The sequence below is a fragment of the Denticeps clupeoides genome, chromosome 4 (genome assembly GCF_900700375.1).
Source record: "Denticeps clupeoides chromosome 4, fDenClu1.1, whole genome shotgun sequence".
NCBI lineage: Eukaryota > Metazoa > Chordata > Actinopteri > Clupeiformes > Denticipitidae > Denticeps > Denticeps clupeoides.
The window spans coordinates 3,163,615-3,186,446 of record NC_041710.1 but is presented as its reverse complement, the minus strand read 5'-3'; the positions used below and the strand labels follow the sequence as shown (position 1 = coordinate 3,186,446).

The 22,832-nt window shown below is 50.1% G+C and overlaps 1 protein-coding gene across 2 annotated transcripts; it reads right to left on the bottom strand.

The window, feature by feature from the left end:
* Positions 1–12,860: 12,860 nt before the first annotated feature.
* On the bottom strand, positions 12,861–18,212 carry LOC114788052 (SLIT and NTRK-like protein 3). 2 transcript variants are annotated; one of them, XM_028976187.1, is made up of 2 exons: positions 18,104–18,212; positions 12,861–17,118 (listed from the first exon to the last, which is right to left on the bottom strand). In XM_028976187.1, the coding sequence occupies exon 2, from the start codon at positions 17,087–17,089 to the stop codon at positions 14,591–14,593; it is 2,499 nt and encodes an 832-aa protein (XP_028832020.1). In that variant the 5' UTR covers positions 17,090–17,118; positions 18,104–18,212; the 3' UTR covers positions 12,861–14,590. The 2 variants fall into 2 exon arrangements, with proteins under 2 accessions (XP_028832020.1, XP_028832019.1); XM_028976186.1 differs by lacking the exon at positions 18,104–18,212 and adding an exon at positions 17,548–17,875.
* Positions 18,213–22,832: the final 4,620 nt, after the last annotated feature.

Below are 22,832 nucleotides of genomic sequence, written 5' to 3'. Positions count from 1 at the left end.
GAGTGGACCGCTTCCGTTACCTCGGTGTTAACATCACGCAGGACCTGTCATGGTCCTGTCACATCAACACCGTGGTGAAAAAGGCCCAGCAGCGTCTCTACCACCTCAGACGCCCGAGAGACTTCAGACTGCCCCCCAAGGTGCTCAGGAACTTCTACTCCTGCACCACAGAGAGCATCCTGACGGGAAATATCTCAACCTGGTTCAGGAACAGCACCATGCAGGACAGGCGAGCCCTACAGAGGGTGGTTCGATCAGCTGAACGAATCATCTGTACCAAGCTCCCTGACCTTCAATCTATCTACAGCAAACGATGCTGTACCAGGGCCAGGAAGATAGTGAAGGACCTCACCCACCCCAACAATGGACTCTTCTCTCTGCTGCGATAGAAGTAAAGTGATTGTCATTGTGATACACAGCAGCACAGCACACAGTGAAATTTGTCCTCTGCAATAACAGGGCCGCTTCCTTAACCGCTAGGCCACCACTGCCCCTGAAGTCCAACACAGAGAGAACGAGGAGGAGCTTCTTCCCGCAGGCTGCTTCCCGCACTTTGCACAAAATCACTTTGCACAAAATCACTCTGCGCTTTTTACTTTACTGCTCTTTTTTTTTATGGCTCTTTTTCTCTTTTCTTTAAACATTGTCTTTAACTCATTTGCACACCTTCACCCTACCAGTTACACATATTTTATGTTAAAGACGTAAAAGTGTAATATTTGGTTATGTTTGCAATATTTGCACATTGGTTCATTGTTTACTTGCAACATTTGCAATACTGTGGTCTGTAGCAGTCGCAAAAAGCATTTCACTGCATATCATACCGTGTATGACTGTGTATGTGACAAATCAAATTTGAATTTGAGGCAGCGGGACAGACGGATGGGGTGGTAGTAGCCTAGTGGGTAACACACTCGCCTATGAACCAGAAGAGCCAGGTTAAAACCCCACTTACTACCATGGTGTCCCTGAGCAAGACACTTGACCCTGAGTGTCTCCACTGTAACTACTGATTGTAAGTCGCTCTGGATAAGGACGTCTGCTAAATGCCGTAAATGTAAAATGCTGTGGAAATTCCTTGCAACCCCTGCTGTCGAATTTGAAGGCAGGTTCTGTTCGGTGGTGACGTCCACTAATTTGGTGGCCCCGCCCCACACCCCCTGATGCAAGTGTGTGCAACTACAGCCGATAAGGTAGCCGACGTCTAGCCGCGTTCTCCAGCTGCGTGGGGTTAAGTGCTGAATATCAGCAGCCTGGTGGAACACGAACAAGTGCCCTCAGATGGTTGGTACAGGAGAGCGAAAAGGCTGCCTCCCACTTCCTTCTTGGCGCTTTTCGAGAGTACCGCAGGGGCCACGCGTCAACTCTGCCGGCCTCCCGCTGCGCCGCCGCACACACATCTGCCTGAATCCAGAACTAGGTTCGCCGCGCATGCAGCTGGGGCAAAGGTCACCGCTTCTCGAGGAGATCCGAGCGCGTCGTCCCGTTCTCATCCGACACCAGAGAAGTTCAGAGACAGGCCCGAAAGGCAGACACGGAACCCATTCTGGTGATTCGATAAGAGAGGATGGACCACCCACCCTCTATAAATAGCAAATCTGTCCCTCTCTCCCCCAGAAAAGGTCACTCGTACATCCTGCCTTCTCCAGGTTCGTTCCTGTATGAAGAGACGGAAAAAAAACCGACACGATTGTCGTTCACTGCGACCGCCCAAATAAATGATGAGACGCGCTTGTGTTGTGCGTCGCTAAATAATGGATGAATTAATTGCGCTTTAGGGTGAACCGAAGGCTTCGGGTTGCTAAGCAACACCGGTCGCACCACGGCCAGTGCCATAATGAACGTCCCCCGTCTCTGCGAGTGCGGAGAACATGCCAATAATCCTTTTGAGAAGCAAAAAAAATAAAAAATTGTTTTAATTACTTTATGTGTATCTCCAAAAGGCCGCTGGAAGATGATAAGCACCTTAAATGAGGCGTGTAAATTAACGTCCAGACTTGAAACGCTCTTAATGATGATGGAGCAGCCATATTTCTATTAATTAAAGCAAATGTAATTTCTTTATCCTGTCTGAGTCGGTTGTAATTGGACCAGTGGCAGTCAAGCCGATGACGGGACCACGTGTCGCCTCGCTTCGAATTAATTCACAGAAATTGCCAAGGATTTCAGCGTTAATAGTCTCAAACGAGAGACATTTGTCCAACCTGCACTGCCTGAGTAAGTGAAATTCCCCACCTAACATTTTACATTTCCCATAAATAAAAAAAAAGTAATTACCGTTAAATCTAGATTCGCCGGAATCTAGCGTGCGGACTTTTCTCAACGCTGGATTATTACTCGCTGTGCGCGGCTTGACCCGGTCCCTGGGCTGTGAAATTATATTTCCTCTTTTTCATCAGAAACCCAGGCCGTGGTTGGTGGTGAAGTAAAGATTTGTGCCCGGTGCGTCACGACTGAAGGCCATTCTGCATCGAGTTCATAAAGATCCCGCCAATATTGCGCGTTGCGGCCTGTGCGTGTCAATCAGGAAAAAGAAGGATGTAAAGACATTCATACGGATGCACAATATCAAGCAGAGGAATGCTGGGGATTCGGCATCACCGGAGAGATCCAGCAGGGGCATAAACGAGAGGCTGATAATGACATTAAAACCAACTAAAATATTTCATTTTTGTCTTTTCTTTTCTTTTTTAAATCCTGAACACCTCTGTGCATAGTTCCAAGATTCCACGAGCTGAAACCCTCAATGGAGATCCTATTTGCACCCTGGTGTAAAAAGACATGCATTCCATTTGCAGCCTGGTGTCGGTAGCACGTTCACCGTTTTTGCACGTTTTTAAATGACATTGTGTCTCATACGTCCGATGTGTGGTGTTTCCACCCTTTATCCTTCATTCATTTTCATTTCCCGTGTAATTCAGTGTTCCCAGACTGATTATACACCATTGGGGCGTTGTACATCAGTATGGAGACACTATTAAACAAAATTGTGCTTGCAGCGTACAGTGTCCCGCCTTGCCTTGCAGTTCTTTTTTATTTAACGGGTGCAAATGGCATCACGCATGTCCAGACACACGTAGAAATACATATAATGCATACTCGTCTGTGAGCTTTTTTTTTTTTTTTTTTGAACTGAATGAAGAAATTCCGATTTTTCGGACATTTTTACACCGCGGCTGCGGACTCCTGTAAATTTAAATCAGAGAAGAAGTTTTGACAGCGGCACAGAGCATATGAAAGGGTTTCTCTTTCAAAGCCGCAGCTCCACTTGGTTCCTTTAACTGGCAGTACGGTCCCAGACGAGCAGGGGCCGCTCTCAGGCCGATGTGTAATTAATGGGGGGTTCTGGGGAGCTCTGGGAGCTGTACGACATCTAGAATTCAGCCGAAGCCTCTCCCGGTCCCACCCCACGAGAAGCCTGGTGAGACTGAGCTGGCACTCCAGTGCCCACATCCCAGGAACCCGCCGCTTCGCAGGTGAGTGTGTCACAAACGTGCCGAGGAAGGAAAAGAACTGTAAATTGGGGGGTGTCGGTGTTTTACGATCCATTTTATCAATCATTGATGCATAAGCCTGTGTGATCCAAAGTTAAAGCTCAGACAAACTAAGCTTTACAGGCAGCATTTCCACACATGAAATAAAATGAAGAAACTGAAAACAAAAAGCATTTGTTTTACATTAATGCGTTTGCTCTGTTTTCCGGATTGAGAACCAAGGAACTGACAAAAAGCTGAGCTGTGGCAGCAACACACACAGGCACTTTTAACACAACACAACAGTGAGAATAGTTGGGAGAAGATACTTCCAGGGATAAATCAAATGAGTTTTTGAGCTTTTTCCCCCCATGTTTTGTAGCCATATGCACGGAGTTGCACAAATGTCCCAAGCAGCGCGTTTCGCTTGTTCAGCATCGCTACTGATGCTTCTTTTTTCTTCTATTGCTTCTGACGTGTGCTTGTGTAGTGTGAGCAGGTGTGAGCAGTTCAGTCATACAATGTGAGTTGGGAGATTACCACACGGCGTGGTAATCTCCATCTTTCATTTAGATGGGGGTGCCATAAGGCTCGGTGCTCAGACCCTCTCTGTTTGCTGTATAAATCACTTCCTGAGGTCTGATTAACTTTTCATACTGATACTATGCAGCCATTTGTGGAAAGTACTGTTGTACAGTACAGGCCAAACTTTTGGACACACCTTCTCATTCAATGTGTTTTCTTTATTTTTATGACCATTTACGTTGGTAGATTCTCACTGAAGGCATCAAAACTTTGAATGAACACATGTGGAGTTATGTACTTAACAAAAAAAGGTGAAATAACTGAAAACATGTTTTATATTCTAGTTTCTTTGCTCTGATTACTGCTTTGCACACTCTTGGCATTCTCTCGATGAGCCTCAAGAGGTCGTCACCTGAAATGCTTCTCCAACAGTCTTGAAGGAGTTCCCAGAGGTGTTTAGTACTTGTTGGTCCAGCTCACCCCAAACCATCTGGATTGGGTTCAGGTCCGGTGACTGTGGAGGCCAGGTCTCCACTTTTTGTTAAGTACATCGTGTGTTCATTCATAGTTTTGATGCCTTCAGTGAGAGTCAGTGAGAGTGTAGTTATTTCTGGGGTGCATAGTTATTTCTATAAGGTGCAGTGACTCTGACACCAGTCCTTTCATTACGTGTAATAATGTTGCACTTAAACTTCTCAGCTTGTTCTTAATGCCACACAGATGAAGCAGAGACATCTTCAGCTACACCACTGTTAGACTGAACTCAACACAACCGTTTCCTCTTCATCTCTCAACCCCGCCATGGTGGTGAGAGACCTGGGCGTCCTGACTGATGACTGGATCTACAAACAACAAACAGCAAAAGAAAACCAGGCCTTCAGATGCTCCGGAGTGGCTCTGGAGTCACATGCAGAGCTTTCATCCTTAACCCGCGGCTCCCGGTGGCTTCAGAAAATGAACAATCATATTACATATTTGTTTTTTCCTCCATTGTTTTTTTTATTTATTATTGTAGTTCGAAATTTGAAGATTATTGTGATCTTGTAACATTAAAATGCAATGTGTTTAATTTTTTTGTCACTCAAAATATGCATCGCAATCAGGTTAACGTTTCGAAATCTGACGCCTCTTGGGGTGAGTAAACATTTATTTCATTTTTAATGATTTGCATGATAAGTAAGTTGTGCAGAGTTGGCTCAGAGCCGCTAAGTTATGGTGACCCAATCTCACGTTCGGCCGTGTTTTTAGGCCCGTGCACGTGATTCAACATTCGTCACGTCATTGGCTTTGGGTTGCTGACCCCTGGTCCACACAGCACCGGTTCCTTCTGAAGGAAGAGGCTCTTCGGTTTGTAGGATATCTGCTAGATCAACCTGTTTTCTTTCATAAGAGCCCCGCGGGCGCCACCACACTGATTGGTACACACGTCTCTCAGATATCAAACGATGCTAATTTCTCTAAATGGTGAATGTTAGTCCCACCCGCTTTGATACTGCGTAGGGTTCGGATTAGAAACATCCTTGGGCGCTCATTTCCTGTGATGTAGGAAAGCAAGCAGCTGACAACTCTACACCATTGTGAAAGCCCTAATGATTTAGCATTTTGAGCAACTTATTGAAGTTTTTGCCATTCAGGAGTTACATAAAAGTTACATAAAAATGATGAATAATGAATGGGGCATTACACCACGCTGTCATTAAAAACTTCATATTTTATTGAGCGAGCGAGAGAAAAGCTGTGCGGACACAATTCGTGTACCTCTCTAATTATCCTTGCAAATGACTTTGGGGACCAGGCCTAAATAAGAGTCTGCAGAAGTCGGCGGAGGAACGCTGCCACGCTGCCTCTCCCGTGCAGAGCTCCGCCCAAGGTCGGCAGTTGACAAACTCTGACGCGGGGACGAGTGACAGAGGCTGAGAAGAAATAAACAAGTTGAGGATCTGGAGCAGCATCAAGGACTTGCAGAGGAGCACGTCATCAGACGAGACAGCTGGATAGGCGACTGTCAGAAAGGCTGCGTTAAAACCGCTTAAATCCAGCCTGCACTGTGGAATTAATTACGGTATTCTACATTTCACGTTAGAGGAAAAAACGTGATGCTCTCCCCATGTTGGTGCGGGTTTGCAGGTTCTCCGGTTTCCTCCCACAGTCTAAAGGCAGGTTAATCACTAAGTGAGCTGGAATCACTGTGAAGTGTTCATAGGTGTTGGTGTGGGCCTAAACCATGTGTGGCCTGGCACCCCAGGACTAAGCAGTTATGGAAAGTAAGGGATTTTTTTTTCTGTAGTGGATCAGGGTGAAATATGAACGCCCATTTTATTTTATTTACAGCAGTTTTTTTTACTCCACCCAAGATCAGCTGCTCTTGCCGGGGCAGCTGGGACTGCACACAGACACATTCTGCCGGATGAGATGCTGTTATTAATGTTGTCTGGGACCTGAGTAAATCCCTCTAAAAATATCCACACAGGCGCTCCGGGTGTGTGCGGCCTTGTGGCCAGTGAACTCAGCCATCAGCTAGCTGACCCACGAAATTGTTGGTTCATATCCCACTCATCCCAACCAATCCTACTGCTGCCACTAGAGCCCCGAGCGACACGCTCCGCCAGGCGGCCGTCTCAGTAATTAATGAGCAGAAGTCACTCTGGATGAGCATGTGATGCAGAGTAACATAATGAAAGCAGCTGGAAAGTTTAAGAGGTCACTTCCATTGGTAACATGGTTCTGTTGTCGGCAAACTGCCAGAAGATCTGATTAGCTGATCCTTGTTTGGAGCAAATTGAATTCTATATCGTTCCACTGACACTCTGGTATGTTGCTGTGGGAGACAGATTATTGTTAATAATGGTGCTTATTTCTATTATTATTATTAATAATATTTTTGTTAATATTATTATACTACATTTTTTGGAATATCGACTGTCACCTGTTTTAGTGGTATTTAATTTTAATTTAATCTGTTAATTTGTTATATGACACTGTCACGGGACAGTTGATTCCAACAAGTTGACGAAATGTCATTTCAAATTAATGTTCTGACCAAACATGTATTGTGTGAAAGGAATTACTTTTCGTCCTTGACAAAATTCTGTGGACAAAATGTACTTTCTGTTGCTGATGAAATGCATTCTGTGCACTATTTGTCATTGCCAATATGCATTCTGTGGACAACATTACTTTTTTGTAAACTTTATGACTATTAATCTTGTGGACAAAATCAGGAATAAAATCACATTTTGTCAAGAATAAAATTTTCTGTCCTTCATATGATACAGATTCTGTCCCCAAAATGGGGATGTCAGTTTGGTGCACAAATTGATTTCCGTGTTAAAAACGAGGTGTGCCAGGGGTTCATCCGTCTGATATAATTTGTGATTTGTATGGCTTGGCTCAGAACTCCACAGTAACTGGATGTACAGGAGCTGGCCGTGGTGCTGAAATCTGAGAAATACATTTACATTTACAGCATTTACCAGACGCCCTTATCCAGAGCGACTTACAGTCAGTAGTTACAGGGACAGTCCCCCCCCTGGGGACACTCAGGGTTAAGTGTCTTGCTCAGGGACACCATGGTAGTAAGTGGGGTTTGAACCTGGGTCTTCTGGTTCATAGGCGAGTGCGGTACCCACTAGGTTACCACCTCCCATATGCCGAGGTGACACCGCGCTACAACGTTATGATGCGTAATTTAAATCGAGGCGTCACTTGGCGTGCAAAGTTCCATCTCATCCACGCCGATCACGTCGGAGAGGAGGAAGGCAAGTGTCAGACAGGGAAATCGCTCGGAATAATCGACACCGTGAGGGTGTTATTTCAGCCGTCAAAACGCGAGCAGGGCGTGAAATTGAGCCGTGCTTTAGCTCCAATTTAAATATATATATATACACACACACACACACATATATATATATATATAGAGGGCGTGGCCACGTTTACTGTGCGTCTGTATGAGAATTACGCACGAAACAATGACTCCCATCTAATTTCACCTTCGTACTTATTCCACCGAGCGGAAAAGCGGGCCCTCAACCAAATCCCAGCTCAATCTGCCTAATGAATGGATAGTGTAAATTTTCCGACTAATTATGGAAGCCAAATCATTACGGGGCTTGTGTTATCCTGCCTGAGACCATAAAACCGCCATTATCATTCCCCCGGCATCAGCGAGTCCACATCCAGAAAAAACATAACCGCGCATACAGCGCAGAGTGATAATGAACAAAAGCACTTAGTTCGTTTTATTCAACGGGCGCACCCCCGGATGTCCCAACCCCCCCACCCTCCGTATCCGAGGCCACCGGCGTTTAGGCCGTTAGCCGCGTTGAATATTGATTTCATTACCGCGTGATGAACGAGGGAGTGGAAGGGCCCGGCCGGGCATGACAAAGCGGGCCTTGCGAGTTTTTGGGGTTCTGATGTGATGGACTTTGTTTTCCGGCATGAATTGGCATGGCAATTACATTTACATTTCATTTACATTTACGGCATTTGGCATCGATGAAGAGATCAATTCCGGTTCACTAGGACTATGAATACAATCTTTTTATTCACTCTGTTGTAGATTCTGTACACAAGTTCATCTAAATATTCTTTAAAGAGGAAGTTCACCCTGCTGACGCGGTGACCGGGCCCATCGCCGGCAAGCGCGTGAAGGAAGTGCTGAAGAAGGCCCTCCGCCGCTGCGTCACTGTCTGGCACGGGAACTGCACCGCTGCACCGGAGCAGAAGGCCCTGCAGCGGAGAGCCGAAGCAGCAGAGCGCGTCACCGGGGTTCCGCTCCCCGCAAACCCCTCCTGATTCTGGGATCTCCCGCAGTCCACGACACACCCGCACACGTAGAGTCTTCGCATTACGGCCTTATCCAGAGCAACTTAAGACCGCAGGGCGTAGAAATAAAATGGTCGTTCTACACGTTCCCCCCAATAAAAAAAAAGTCTAGACCCTCATGGAAGAATTAACAAGTCATTTCGGCCCGAATCGGCCCCCGCCTCCACCCATTTCGCTAGCCCTCGGTCAATATTGGGTACGAGGGCTGGCTTCGAAGACCTCATTACAAATGTCCTCTGCAAGGACAAAACCTCATGGGCACTCGTACAGTAAGTCATTCTTAAAGACGCCGCTGCGCGCCTTGACAGTTTTTTTTTTTTTTTTATTCCTGCCTGTAATGAAAAAAGAAGAGAACGAACGAGGCTGACACGCAAGTCAACCCGACGCAGCCCTGGCTGCTGTGATCTATATTTCATTGTCTCTGTAACATCTGTAATTAATCACCCGCTTCAAAACGAACAGCGTCTGTTCTCGCCGCGCTTTTTTGCCTGTAATGGGGTCAGTGCTCTCATTTACGCACGGGAGGGAGGGAGGGAGGAATAATGGGGCTTCTGCATGTTTGCCCAGGCTGAAGGGAAACCTCGTGTTTTGGTGGCATCCGTTTTAATGCACATCTTCACAAAGTCCAATTCAATATTTGTCAGATGGAAATTAATAGTTATAAATCAGACGTTAGCATCAGTGTCATATAGGGAAATACCACTAGGTGTCGCTGTCTGGTTAGCAAGGCAATCAAGGTAATGTTACTCTAAAGCCCGAGCAAAACCGATAATAAGAGGGATTAATCTCATAATCGACGTAACGAACGCACAGCGGACCGAACGCCTGTTTGGACGATTAGATTTGCTCCAAATTGATGGGACGCATTGTGTTGCACCGATAATCAACGCATCGATTGCTGTAATCGAATCGATTCCTGAGGCCAGTCATGATTCACACCTCCACTTTAAACTAAAAGATATTTAATTAGGACACTGTCAAATTCGGCTGATTTTACGTCACACAACAGTAGATAATAAATGTATTTCATCTTTTTTATAATATCCCTATCAATATCCTACATCTTTTCCTTCCATAAGCATATGGATGGGGGGAAATGGTGTTGTCTCTCATGTATTAATTCCATTTAAATACTGCTTTAACTACTACATTATAAGGAGCAGGGAGGGAGCTGATTCCTGGACACTCCGGGCCAGGTTTTCCTGGTGTCCCGTATCGTTCCGCTGCCTAATCGCCTTGATTTTTATCTATCGCCTGTAGCATGTTGTAAATGCGTAATTCCTGTTACCTGGTCTGCTCTTGCGCCATGTACCATGTGGAATTACGTCCCTCGAGTCCAGCGTTTGCGTCCCCCCTGCACTGCTGTGACACTGCAGTATTAAATGTTGAATAGTTCAAATTCCTTTATTCTTATGGCATGGTCATAATAAACTTTCATAAATTCAATCTTTCTGCATATGGCCTTGATATTCAAATGCTTTAAATGGGCAATATATATATATGTTATTGCATTGCTGGTCATATTTTGCACATTGCTCGTCTCTCATCGCCCCTGGTTCCCGTCATGAGGCTCAGCACATGAGCCCGGCTGCTCATGAATTGGCACAGCAAGCATGAAGAAATTGCCCATACGCCAAACAAGGGGACAGCACAGGGACATCAGCTGTGACTTACATCCTGGCGAACTGAATGAAAATGTCACTAGTCTTCGCCCCGCTTGGTAGCGCGTCACGGCGGAGATTCCGAAGTTGGCTTTCGCGCGGACTTACATAAGGACCCTTTGTTTTGAAACCGGCCCTCCATTTTTAGCCCATTTCATGCCGAGCCCACGCATCTCCAACCTGCAGAATCAGTGGCAATAAAAGCTGGCATGAGGAGGTGGACAGTAACCAAGTAGCGTGCTGTACTACACTTGAGGAGGTACTTCTGACATCCACTTCACTACATTTCTCTCCAGGGTCTCGTTCCGCTTTATTCTGAAATGGGATGTGATGGGCTGTCACGCGGGAATAAACCAGTAATCAGTAGGTTTACGTATGTCGCGTACGATGTACTCTGTAACTGGCAAATTTCAACCCCGGTACTGCATTTCTGCAATGCGAGGTGATGGATGGAGACCATATGGACGGCCATATCTTGATCCAACGTTTACATTTTCTGAAAGAATTAAAGATTAATTTGCAATAAGGTGGTCCATAAAGTAGGGTGGTAGTAGCCTAGCGGGTAACACACTCACCTATGAACCAGAAGACCCAGGTTCAAATCCCACTTACTACCATTGTGTCCCTGAGCAAGACACTTAACCCTAAGTTGGTCCAGGGGGGGACTGTCCCTGTAACTACTGATTGTAAGTCGCTCTGGGTAAGGGAGTCTGGTAAAAGCTGTAAATGTAAAGTTGGCAAGAAGGCTGTATGAGCGTTCAGATAGAAATCACATTAACATGTCCAAAAGGGCCAGTGAAATGTGAAAGTGAAGTGAAAGTGAAGTGATTGTCACATGTGATACACAGCAGCACACAGTGAAATTTGTCCTCTGTATTTAACCCATAACCCTGAGTGAGCAGTGGGCACCATGACAGGTGCCCGGGGAGCAGTGTGTGGTGACGGTGCTTTGCTCAGTGGCACCTTGGCGGATCGTGATTCGAACCGGCAACCCTCTGATTACGGGGCCGCTTCCTTAACCGCTAGGCCACCACTGCCCCCCATGTCTTTAACACCAAGGTAAGGCTTGAAGTTAAAATGTCCAACGTCCACGACTCACTGTGCGTGTTCATCATTACTGCGAAATACTTCAGAATGATATAACACTACATATCACACAGTATACAAACCCTTACGTGGTTCATTATTCTGTCCATATGTATATAGCGCTGTTAATTTCACAATTTCTGTCATCTTAATGCACTTTGCACTGAAGGAGTTGCTTTTAATCTCGTACAGTGACTAGAGAAGGCATTCTTCTCCTTATTATTATTATTAACCCCTTAATGCTGCCGCAGTCAGCTCCAACACCCACAAGGTACGTGAAAAAGGGCGTCTGGATCCGAGGGTTTTTACGAAGGTTTCAGGACGTAAACATGTCAGCAAACCCTGCATCCAAAACCCGCAGCCTGGCCAGGTCCCTGGTTTTAAACGGCGCGCGTGGGACCCCTGTAATACCGTAGTACGACGGGTGGGAGGCGCTCGGGCATCTAGATGGGCAGCAGAAGGGCAGCAGATGGCCCTCGCGACGACGGCACTCGGGAACCGCGCCGCACGCCGCCGCCCTGGCCGTACATTAAATACGGCGAACTGTCCGCTCGGGCTCAGCGGCGGGCCGGAACAAATTAGACGCGTGGAGTCAACGTGACCCCCCCTACCGCGGCACGGCGATAAGGCCACTTTTCTGGAGCGGCCCGACTCTCCCCCGCCACCGGCGCCGGTTATTGCAGAGATGGCGGTACCGGTCTGACGCGAAGGGGCGGAATTGATCTGACAGCGTTCGCTCCGCTCCCCAGACGAACCTCTCGGCGGGGCGTCAAAGTCACTCCAGACGAGCCGGCGCCGCACACAAAGCAGAGCAGCCGCCGGGCCATTACCATAAACGGGGCCGCAGCGCCGGGCTCCGGAGCGTCCGGATTACATGGCGGCGGCGTGATTAGAAAGATGTTGCGGTGCTTTATCCGGTGGGGACGTCTCTCCCGGTGAGGTGGGTGTTTGACGCGCCGAATGCCAGACCGGCCCAAACACGAACGGCAGGGACTTTCGCCGGGCCCACAGAGCCGATGCAGGGCCAGCGGTGGCCTAGCGGTTAAGGAAGTGGCCCCGTAATCAGAGGGTCGCCGGTTCGAATCCTAATCTGCCAAGGTGCCACTGAGGTGCCACACACTGCTCCCCGGGCGCCCGTCATGGCTTCCCACTGCTCACTCAGGGTGATGGGTTAAATGCAGAGGACACATTTCACTGTGTGCACCGTGTGCTGTGCTGCTGTGTATCGCTTCACTTCATAAGCGGTCACGCTCAACCATCTCGCTAATCTGGCACGTCTTTGTCTCTCTCTCTCTCTCTTCCCAGTGTGGCTCGATTCACTGCTAATGAAGTCCGCTGCTGCCGGGGAACAACGCAGCTCAATCCCGGCGGGGTCACGGCGGCCAACGCCACCTCGGAACCTTCCGGGAATGTCGGGAAGAGGGCGGTAGGCTCCACCGACCAGGGCTGGCTGATTGCGGGGATGAAATTCAGGTCGATTGCGGTGATCCGATTCAGGCAGAAACTTCCGCCAATCAGAGTCCGGCCACGACGTTTCAGCCCGGGTGCCGGTCGAGAAAGGTTAGGATGCCGGACAACGTGGGAAAATATGACGTTTTTTACCCGTACCTCCCAGCCTCGGTGGCGACGGTCTTCTCTGCGGGGAGCCAGCATGCACAGCAGGGCCACAGACAACGGTACAAGTATAGGACTGTGGGGGCGTGTTCCGTCTACGGTAAAAACCGTAGCTGCCGCAGCGGCATAAAGGCAACGGCGCGTCTTTAAAATATCGAGGTGTTTCAGTACCGCCCACTGACGGGTTCGTACCGACGGCAGGCGCTCGAAACCCCCCAACACTTGCGCCCTTAAAGAGGGTCCAGGCCTCTGGGAAAAATGCGGGAGGGATGGAGAAGTCGCGTCAGATTTCGCTCTGACAGCCCTCGCCACCGTTCCCATGGCGAAGCGGAGATGAGCAACACACACACACACAGAATCCTCCCAGAATTCCGAGCAGCAAGTCCAGACGGATCGAACCAGCCCGCAAAGCAGACATGGATCTATATATATATATATATGTCTAAAAAAAACAAGGCTCTGGCTCGGAGGGGTGTTGGCGTACGATGCGATCATTATCCGCATTTCACACGTGCCCGTCCTTGGGCGCATTATCCGGCCGCGGCGGAGTCACAGTCGCAGGAAAACCGCTGAGAACCTCGTTCCGGCTGGTTGACTGCGGGCGCGGCGGCCCCGCATCCGTCGCGAATTGATTTCAAGCGCCGCCGGGACGTCCCATCTGCCCCGGGATCGTAAGCGGGGTTGCGGCTCCCGGAAGGAGGGCGGGGCAGGGTGGGGGGGCCCGGCGAGGCTTTTAGCACGCTCTCTCGCAAATAGGCCGCGTCAACTCCATGCCGTTCGCGTGACGAATGTCCTCCCCGCATGAAACGCGCACCCTTTTTGCGATATTGAAGTGGTGACCTGCCGTTAACCGTATACGCCCGAGGGAGCGGGGCGGCTCGCGAGGTGCCGCTTTTTGTTGTGTTTAAGCACCCTTTATTGGATCCATTTTTTTTTAAACCAGAAGCATAGTCGTCATACACCGATTTAACGTGTTACAATAATTTCAACACTGAAATCTAAGAATAAATATATGCACGTTCTTTACCCCCCTAATCCTTGCAGGATGGCAATTATATTTAAAAAAAAAAAGGGCCATCTTAGTCCAGGAGTTCGTTCGCCACGTCCTGTCCACTTCTGTCCAAATAAAGACAAATCAATCAATTTTCCCAAAAGACACGATCGACGAAGCATTGACCAGTTCCACAATAACCGCAGTACCTCTATTCCCGGAGGGCGGGGTTTCGGGTTGGGGCGTGGTCTTTTCGAAGATAAATAAGCGCGTGGCCGCGTATAAAAATAATCATTAACAACACTGCTGGCTGCGCTCGTGAAGGCACTTGATATAAATCTGAGTACGGTGTTTAATCCGGAGCCACGGGCCCTGGGCTTTCGTCACCGGTCCGTGGCGAGGGGGGGCGGGCTCTAGAACTGATACGACCTCTCCAGCACGCCGATGTAATCCAGCTTGGTTTTTAGCCTGGCCCTCAAGTCGGGGTGCTCGCCCTGGGTTTGATTGGGGCACCCTGTCCTCGGCCCCGTCCCGCGCGGGTATTCTGGGGGCGGGTGCCTGTCCGGCGGCCGGTCAAACCGGGCCGCCGCGCCGAACAGGCTGTCCACGAGCCCCACCTTGGGCGTGGGGCCCTGGCTGTCGATCAGCGTGGGGCAGAGTACCCCGTTCTCGCGGAGGCCGGAGACGGCGACGACGGTGTTGATGGGGGAGCCGGACACGGCCGCGGTCCACTCCTGGTCCTTCTCGGCCAGCGTGCGGAAATGCGAGGCCTCCTTCCGGCCCGGCGGCCGCTGCTTGTCGGCGTCCTCCGGCCCGGCGCTGTAAGCGGGGGCGGAGCACGGGCGCGGCGTGGGCGGAGCGATGCTGTCGTAGGCGTGGCCGGGCGGCGGCGGCGTCTCGGGCTGCTCGGTGAATATGCCGCACTCCATCTGCAGGCCGGCCAGCCCCGCCTCCCCCTGCCGCCGGAACGGCAGCTTCTCGCGCCGCCTCAGGGCGTAGGCGCAGAGCGCGGCGGCGGCGAAGAAGGCGGACACCAGCAGCACCAGCAGGCTGAGGACCAGCACGGAGAGCGGGATGGCGGCCCGGTCGGCGTGCGGCCCGGGCCCGGGGAGGGGCGCCGGCGCCGAGGGCCGCCCCGGCTCGCCGCACACCCGCTCCGGGGCCAGCGAGCGCAGGTCTCTCTCGGCGAGGGCCTCCGGGGTCTTGCACGCCACCTCGCCCACCACCACCACGGAGCTGAGCGTGTCCAGCCACTGCTTGAGGGGGGCGGAGTCGCAGGCGCAGTCCCACGGGTTGTTGTTCAGGTCGATCTGCACCAGCGCCTGGAGGTGCTCCAGCACGCCGCTCACCGGGAGGTTCCGGAAGTAGTTGTTGCGCAGGTTGAGGCGGGCGAGGGACGTGCCCGCGAAGGCCCCGGCGGGCAGCGTCCGCAGGAGGTTGTTGTTCAGGAAGAGCAGCTGCAGCGCCGGCATCAGGCTGAAGGTGGCCGGCAGGACGTTCCGGATTTCGTTGTACTCGAAGTAGAGGTAACGGAGACTCTGGAGTCCGTAGAACATGTCGATCCCGAGTATCTCGATGTTATTCCCGTTCAGGTAGAGGCTTCGTAAATTGGGCAGGTTGACGAACGCCCCGTCCTGAATGTACGATATCCGATTGCTACCCAAGTGCAACAGGTCAAGGCTGGAGAAGTTCCAAAAGTCCGATCTGTAGACCCTTTGTATGAGGTTCCCGCTCAGATAAAGCTTCTTGGCATTCAGCGGCCTTGGCATGAGCTCCGAGACGTTGCGAATGCCGTTGTCCTTGCAGTTCACCGTCAGGCCAAGGTCGTTGATGTGAAGATTGCACACGCACCCGATTGGACAGATGATGGGTATGGGGGGTCTGGTCTGGTAACCAGCGACGGGCGGCTGGTTGGGGAAGACGCTGCGGGGGGTCGGCGGCGTCTTGGAGGGCCTCGGCCTTTTGGTTGGCCTGACGGGCCTCTCTTTCCTCTCGGCCGAGGACGCCGTGTCCTGGTTGACGGAGGACATGGAGGACGGCTTGGTGGGCCGGGCCCTGGCCGTGTAGGGTGGCAGGCTGGCCTCCACCTCCGACTCGCCCAGCAGCGGGCACAGGTCGGGCCGCTTGATCTCCCTCAGGTCCTTGCCGTGGAGGTGGAAGGGGTGCTCGCACGTGACCTCGCCCACCACCACCGTGTACGGGACGCGCTCCAGCCAGGCCTGCAGCGGCACGATGTCGCACGCACAGTTCCAGGGGTTCTCCTCCAGCTGGATCTCCATCAGGCTGCGGCCAACGTACTCCAGAGTCCCCTTGTAGGTCAGCGTCTTCAGCCTGTTGCCGCGCAGGTCCAGGTGCGTCAGGGACACCGATCTGAACAGGAGACTGGGCAGCGCGGGGATCAAGTTGTCATTCAGGATCAGCACCCTGAGCTTATGCAGGTTCCTGAAAGCCCCGCTGTCGATCCTCTTGATGACGTTGTAGTCGGCTTGAAGGTACTCCAGGCTCTCGAGCCCCAGGAACGTGTCGTTCCTGAACACCTCCAGCTTGTTCTCGTGGAGGTACAACCTCTTCACCGCACTCAGGCCGCGGAAGGCTCCGGCGTGAATGTCCTGCAGGGCGTTGTTCCCCAGATTAATGGCCACCGCGTTGTTCAAGTGCAGGAAGCTGTTGAAGTAAAGCCGGCGCAACGAGTTCTTCTGCAGGTAGAGCTTGAACGGCCTCGGCCAGGCCTGCGACACCTGGCTGACGTTGGTGAAGCCCCTGCCGTCGCAGTGGACGTGAACCAGGCCCTCCCTCAGCTCGCAGCTGCAGGGGTCGAAGCACGGCGCGTCCACTTCCTCCGAGTCGTCCAGCAGAGGGGTCGGGGCGGTCCACCCGAGAGCGATCGAGCTCAGCAGCGCGACCCACAGCATCCTTCCCCCCGACCAGCTCCGTCACCGCACTGCAAGACAAAGCGGGTTTTAGGACCAGCGACCGGCGGTCATGGCTCTGCACCGGCACCGGCGGGGACCAAACGGTCCTTTCCCCAGGAAGCCTGCACACTCAAATATTACCACGCGAAGGACCGCATAGGTCTCTAATCCATTTAAGGGTCCCGTCCTGTCTTCTCAGATGAGAAGAAACAGCTGATTTGTAGAGAAGCGCTTCGTGGGTTAAAAAATAAAAAATTAAACTCCAGATCTGGAGTGGAGGGGACAGGACGGCATCGTTTAAAAGCCATCGAGAGATTCGGCCCGATTACCGAGCCTCGGACGCTGGGTGACACGACGGCGGAGAAGGACGCGACGGGCGACGCGGGAAAGAGGACGGAACTTGTGGGAACGCGTGCCGTAACGCGTCGCAACGCGTCGCAGAGACGCGCGCTACTCACCCGGACTGGCGCAGGGCGACCTCGACGGCGACACTTTACGCGGCCATGTCGCGCCGCTCCGTCCCGCGGTTCTCGCGGCGACGTGACCGGACTGCGATGTCTCGGCGACGCCGACGCGCGTCACGGTCACACGGCCACGGCGGAGCGCGTCGGACCGGCGGCTGCTGCGGGCTTTTTTCACGTTAAAGAGAAGAAGAAGAAGAAGGAGGAGGAAGGAAGGAAGGAAGGAAGGAAGGGAAAAATGGATATAAAAATAAAATAAAATAAACTACATCCCGGTCCGGCGTCGCCCTCCCGCCCTGTCACGCGCGCCGCGGCGAGCGCGCGCCCGTCCCGTCGAGTTGTGCGCGCCGCGCGCACCCACCACCATCATCATCCTCATCCTCATCCTCATCCTCCTCATCATTATTATCACCATTTAAACAGAGCCGTTCGGTGCGGGCAGCGCGTTAAATGGCCGCATTGCTTCACTGTGCCGGCCAGGCCGGCACCGCGTTTACTCCACATACCGAGCGCATACACGAAGTCGAGGATATTTTCAGCAAAGAAACTCGACCTTTCTGCGCTTTGTCCGCCACAGATGGAAGGCTGAGATCATCGCTGCGCCAGCTCATTTGAACTGAAATATTTGAAATATTGCAATGAGACGTTCGACGCCCAGCTAGTGCGCATGCGCTGAGAAGAGACCGACAACTCCGGTGTGTTGCATGGAGAAGCTGTACAAACAAAACGAATATCGGGACGTTTGAAGAACCAATAATCGGTATAAAGTATTTCCTAATACTCCACCACACACGAATCGATTTATTGCCTTTTCGGAATCTCCCATGAACGTTGCTTCTCAGTTGTTCTCTGTCAATTTAACACAAGTAATATATATTTTTTTCTTTTGTAGACGTGATGTAGTCCAGCACATTTCAGTTGATTATCGAGAATGCTGAATATACAAGATTCTTGCACATGGAAGTGAATTGGAAACGGAAAAAAATGCGCCAAGATGTCTCATTGGCTCGTAAGGCAGGTTAATTTACATTAACCCCGCCTACTAGTTACGAACCAGGAGGTCACCGTCTGGGTGATTGCGTGTTCGGGTTTGGTGACTGTGCTTTTCTCATATTACGTTGAGTTATTATCAATCACAATTACAGTTGAAAAGCTCACACAATAAATTGGTTTTAAAGGAACAGAATGATATGTTGACTCAACATGATTTTATGAGCGATCTTGTATGATTTATATATTTAGCTTAATAGAGCAACAATTATTTGAGAAAATGATAATAATTTATGTGAGAGCGATGCACACGTTCAAATCAAGTAAATGTTTTTCACTGCACTTCTCAGCGGTGAGGTTCTTCTCCAGCAGGTTGTAAAGCCTGGGCCGAGAGAAGGATCTTATCAAGACACAGACCCGAGCTGAGATTTGAGGCGGCGCTGGCGTGAATCTGCTGCTCTGTGGAAGTCTCTCTCGCTCTTCCACTGTAGTGTGAAGGAGCTGCGGGGGACGGAGTCCACGAATAAGAACCACGGGAACGGCAGTAATATCATACGGCCCGGACAACGAGTTCGCCTCCAGCACGAGGCCATGCGAGTGCGTTTGTGTGTAGATACAGTGGCATGTAAAAGATGTGGAAGATGAACTGGTCATTAAAAGGAATAAATGTAAATGTGACGTGATTTTTTTTGTCATTGTGATACACCATACGGTGACACACAACAAAATGTTTCCTCCGCATTTAATTTAGAGAGCCATGACCGTGATTTGCTCAATGGCACCTTGGCAGATTGGGATTTGAACTGGCAACATTCTGATTATTGGGGCGCTTCCTTAACCGATAGGCCACCACCGCCACTGCCTGTGTCCTCCGCATTTAACTTTAGTGAGCAGTCATGAAACAGGTTCCTTACCCGCTAGGCCGCGAATGCTCCAGCATTTTCTATGAGATTTATGTATTTATCATGCATGTTAGACTTAGGACATGGCGAGGAAGGAGGACGCATACGCACAACATCACGAGACTGGGGGGCGGGTACATGGAGCACAGGACAGGGGAAACATCACCAAACAACGACCCGGCGGCGAACAGACACGAACAGGGCAGCTTCATACAGGCAGACACGGGTGAGAGCGATCAGGAAACAAAATGACACATGGACCCCGGATCCGGAGAGCCCTACTAACCCACGCCTTGTTCATTGTTGTTAGGCAACAAGAGGCAACAAGAAGATAGCTGTCTCAGTTCCTAGTATTTCTATGGACATTTTCGGCAAAACAGCTTCAAGAAGGCTGCCAAAATTCAGCATCAGAAGTTCACGTAAAAAAAATGTCAAGAACATTTTGGCAACAAGTCATATTATCACTTCATATTATCACTGTGAAAGGGCATAGAAACAAAGGCGAGTGCAACAAAGGCCCTCACACTCCCCGTGACCCAAACATCACTGAGCATCTGTGAGTAGATCTCAGAAGAAGAACGGCGCGATGAAGGGATGAATCCGCGAACATTTCTCCGGTGAGACCCGGAAGATTCTCAGTTGCGTAAATTGTTCCTAACACTAACACACGCACGTGCCCACACACTGCACAAAATTAAAAAAAATAATAATAAAAAATCCGTCTGGCGCTTAACAATTTGCGAGCATGTTCTTTTCCTGACAAGTTCGGCCTTTTCAGGGTTCTTAGTTTGTAACTCAAAATCTATGGAAACCGAATGAGAACTGCTGGTGTTTTCCTCTTGTAAGTCGCTTTGGATAAAAGTGTCTGCCAAGTAAAGTAAAGTAAAGTAAAGTAAAGTATTAACAGACATGGTCGCCAAGGCTCCTGAAGGGCCATGGTGAACGTGTCCCAGGTGGAGGCAGCATGCGCTGTACAGTGCTGCCGGGTCGTCTGCCGTAAATAAACGGAGGGACGAACTCCAGGATGTAATCGAACAGCAGACGTTTCAGAAACGTTTCAGGAACGTTCCAGCCCTCAGACTGCGGCTTCCCAAACGTTTCTGAACGGAAATGCACTCATTAGGGATCGGCCCCCGGCGTTCATTAATCACCCGGCCAACGCGATCACGCGAGGGGGCCGGGGGCCACCGGCGGGAAAAAAAAACCTCCACAGGCCGCGTTGCCGGCTCAATCAACATGCCACCCTGACCTCCGCCTCGTTCCCACGGACCTGAGACAAGGACGGCAGGACGGCCGCGAAAGAACCGGCGCAAGGCTAATTACACAAGCCTCCCGTTTTAATTAGGGTTCAAATCAGTTGCCATGGGAACCTGCCCTTCGGAAGTCTCCAGGTAAAGTCCCGCAAGATCGAGCGAGCCGGCAATCCGCCGCCATGTGACAATTACCAGCCTTCCTGCGGGGCCGTCATCAATAGTCCTCTATTATTTATATTCGTGTGTGTGTGTGTGTGTGTGTATATATATATATATATATATATATATATGTATTAAGAAGAAGAACGCATCACTGATCTCCATCACCCTGCAGATGCAGAGCTTTATCTACTGGAGGTGGATTGCTACCGAATGCTCATTTGAGAAAAAAAATAAATAAAATTAAAAATCATTCATGAGCTGTAATAGTGCCATGGATGGCTTTTTAATTGTCGGGGTTTGTTGTAATGCACTAGGCGTCCTAATGGCTTGTGAGAGTGACTTTATCAGGCTCTCACAGAAGCACTTTGCCTTTAGGTGCATAAAGCCTTTATTAAGCAAATCTGGCATGGGGGGGTGGGGGGCTGCGGGGTGAAAGTGTTCCTGCTCCGTGTTCAAACCCCGGCGCGTGCGACAGGCCACCAAATTTAACCGCATTATCCGGCGAGTCGTGCGGCGGCAAATGATGCTTGAACAAGGGCGTGATAAGCTGTTGGGCCGCTGATGCAGAAAAGTGGCTGTCATTGTCGAGCGTCGCAGCGAGGGGAGCAGAAAACAAATGTCACCCCCGTCCAGGACGGGAATATCTCCTGTTACTTCACAGCAGAGCGCCCGGCGTCGCTCTCCACCCTCCAGCTGCTGTTCTCAGAACCGGCCTGTGGAACGCTTGTTTAGAACTCATCTGACCTGGAGCACTTATGTTGATGGCGTCTATTGTAGATCAGAGGTCTCTGAAAGCCTTGTTGGACGTGGCACAGACTGCATGGAAGATATAGGTGTAATACAGCCGCCATCCATGAGGGAGGAGGTTGCCCTTTGAACAGATTAAAAAGATCAATCTCAGAAACATGTCGATTAGAATACCAACAGAGCTCAACCCTTCCTTTTTTTTTTTTAAACCTTTTGTAATTCCAGCCCCGCTATTGGGCTATAAATTTAAATCATGGCCACGGGCTCCTCCCCATTTTTAAACTTCGTCTGTATAAAACAACGTCGCAGTTAATCTTCGGGAAAAATTACATACCAACAGAAAGGCTCAACTCTCCACCATACAGATAACTAGCAACTTGTCTCCATCTTTTATCTCAGGAAATATAGACGTTGTTATGTAGCATCACCCCAAAGCGTTCCAGCACTGAATTTAGTGAAAGTTCTCATTAAATACCATTTAAATACAATTTTATTGAAAACCAGCGTTACCTTTAATCGTAACCAATCAATGCAATAAAAGTGATTTGATCTATATGAGCTTTTTTTTTTTTTTTTCAGTTGAGATGTTCCTGTGATTATTATGGTGATATATGTGGCGGAAGCTGCTTTTTTCAGTCCCTTTCAGGACCAAAACCAAATTTCGATAAAGAGATCCGCGACTCTTCCTTCTGGGGTCACGTTGCATCCTCTGCGCACAACGTCCATCCATACGTGTAATTGGCCTGCTCCGGGTGACATTTCCCTGGGAATCGCCGTTAATAAATAATCCCAGCCCCCCACCCCCCGAGTGGCTGAGTCAGAGCTCGGGTGCCGGGCCTCCGCGATTCCAGTCAGCTCGGTTTGGGCGAAATAATCTGTGCCGAAGTGGTGTGGGATTAGGGAGCGATATTTCCCGGCTGTCGCCTGTTCCCAGGGAAGACCTCGGAGATAATAAAAAAAACGAGCTGCAGAGGCACGTAATCCATCATATTTTCCATGTCAGGCCAACGCATGTCTGAATGGAAGAAACCTTTTGCATAACAGCATCTGCTTTAGAATCTTTTTTTCATTTTGAGGACACCTACAGCCTCATAAATCATTCTCATATTTATGCATTGTCTGAGGAATTGTAATAAGTGCTGATTTCTTTAAACAAGGCCACATCTTGGCATGGCGTAGCGGGGTAGTGCAGAAGTAAATACAGTAAATATGGCAGGAAAAAAATTCT

Coding starts and splice junctions, on each gene's coding strand:
- LOC114788052 (XM_028976187.1), bottom strand. CDS start 17,089: ATGCTGTGGGTCGCGCTGCTGAGCTCGATCGCTCTCGGGTGGACCGCC.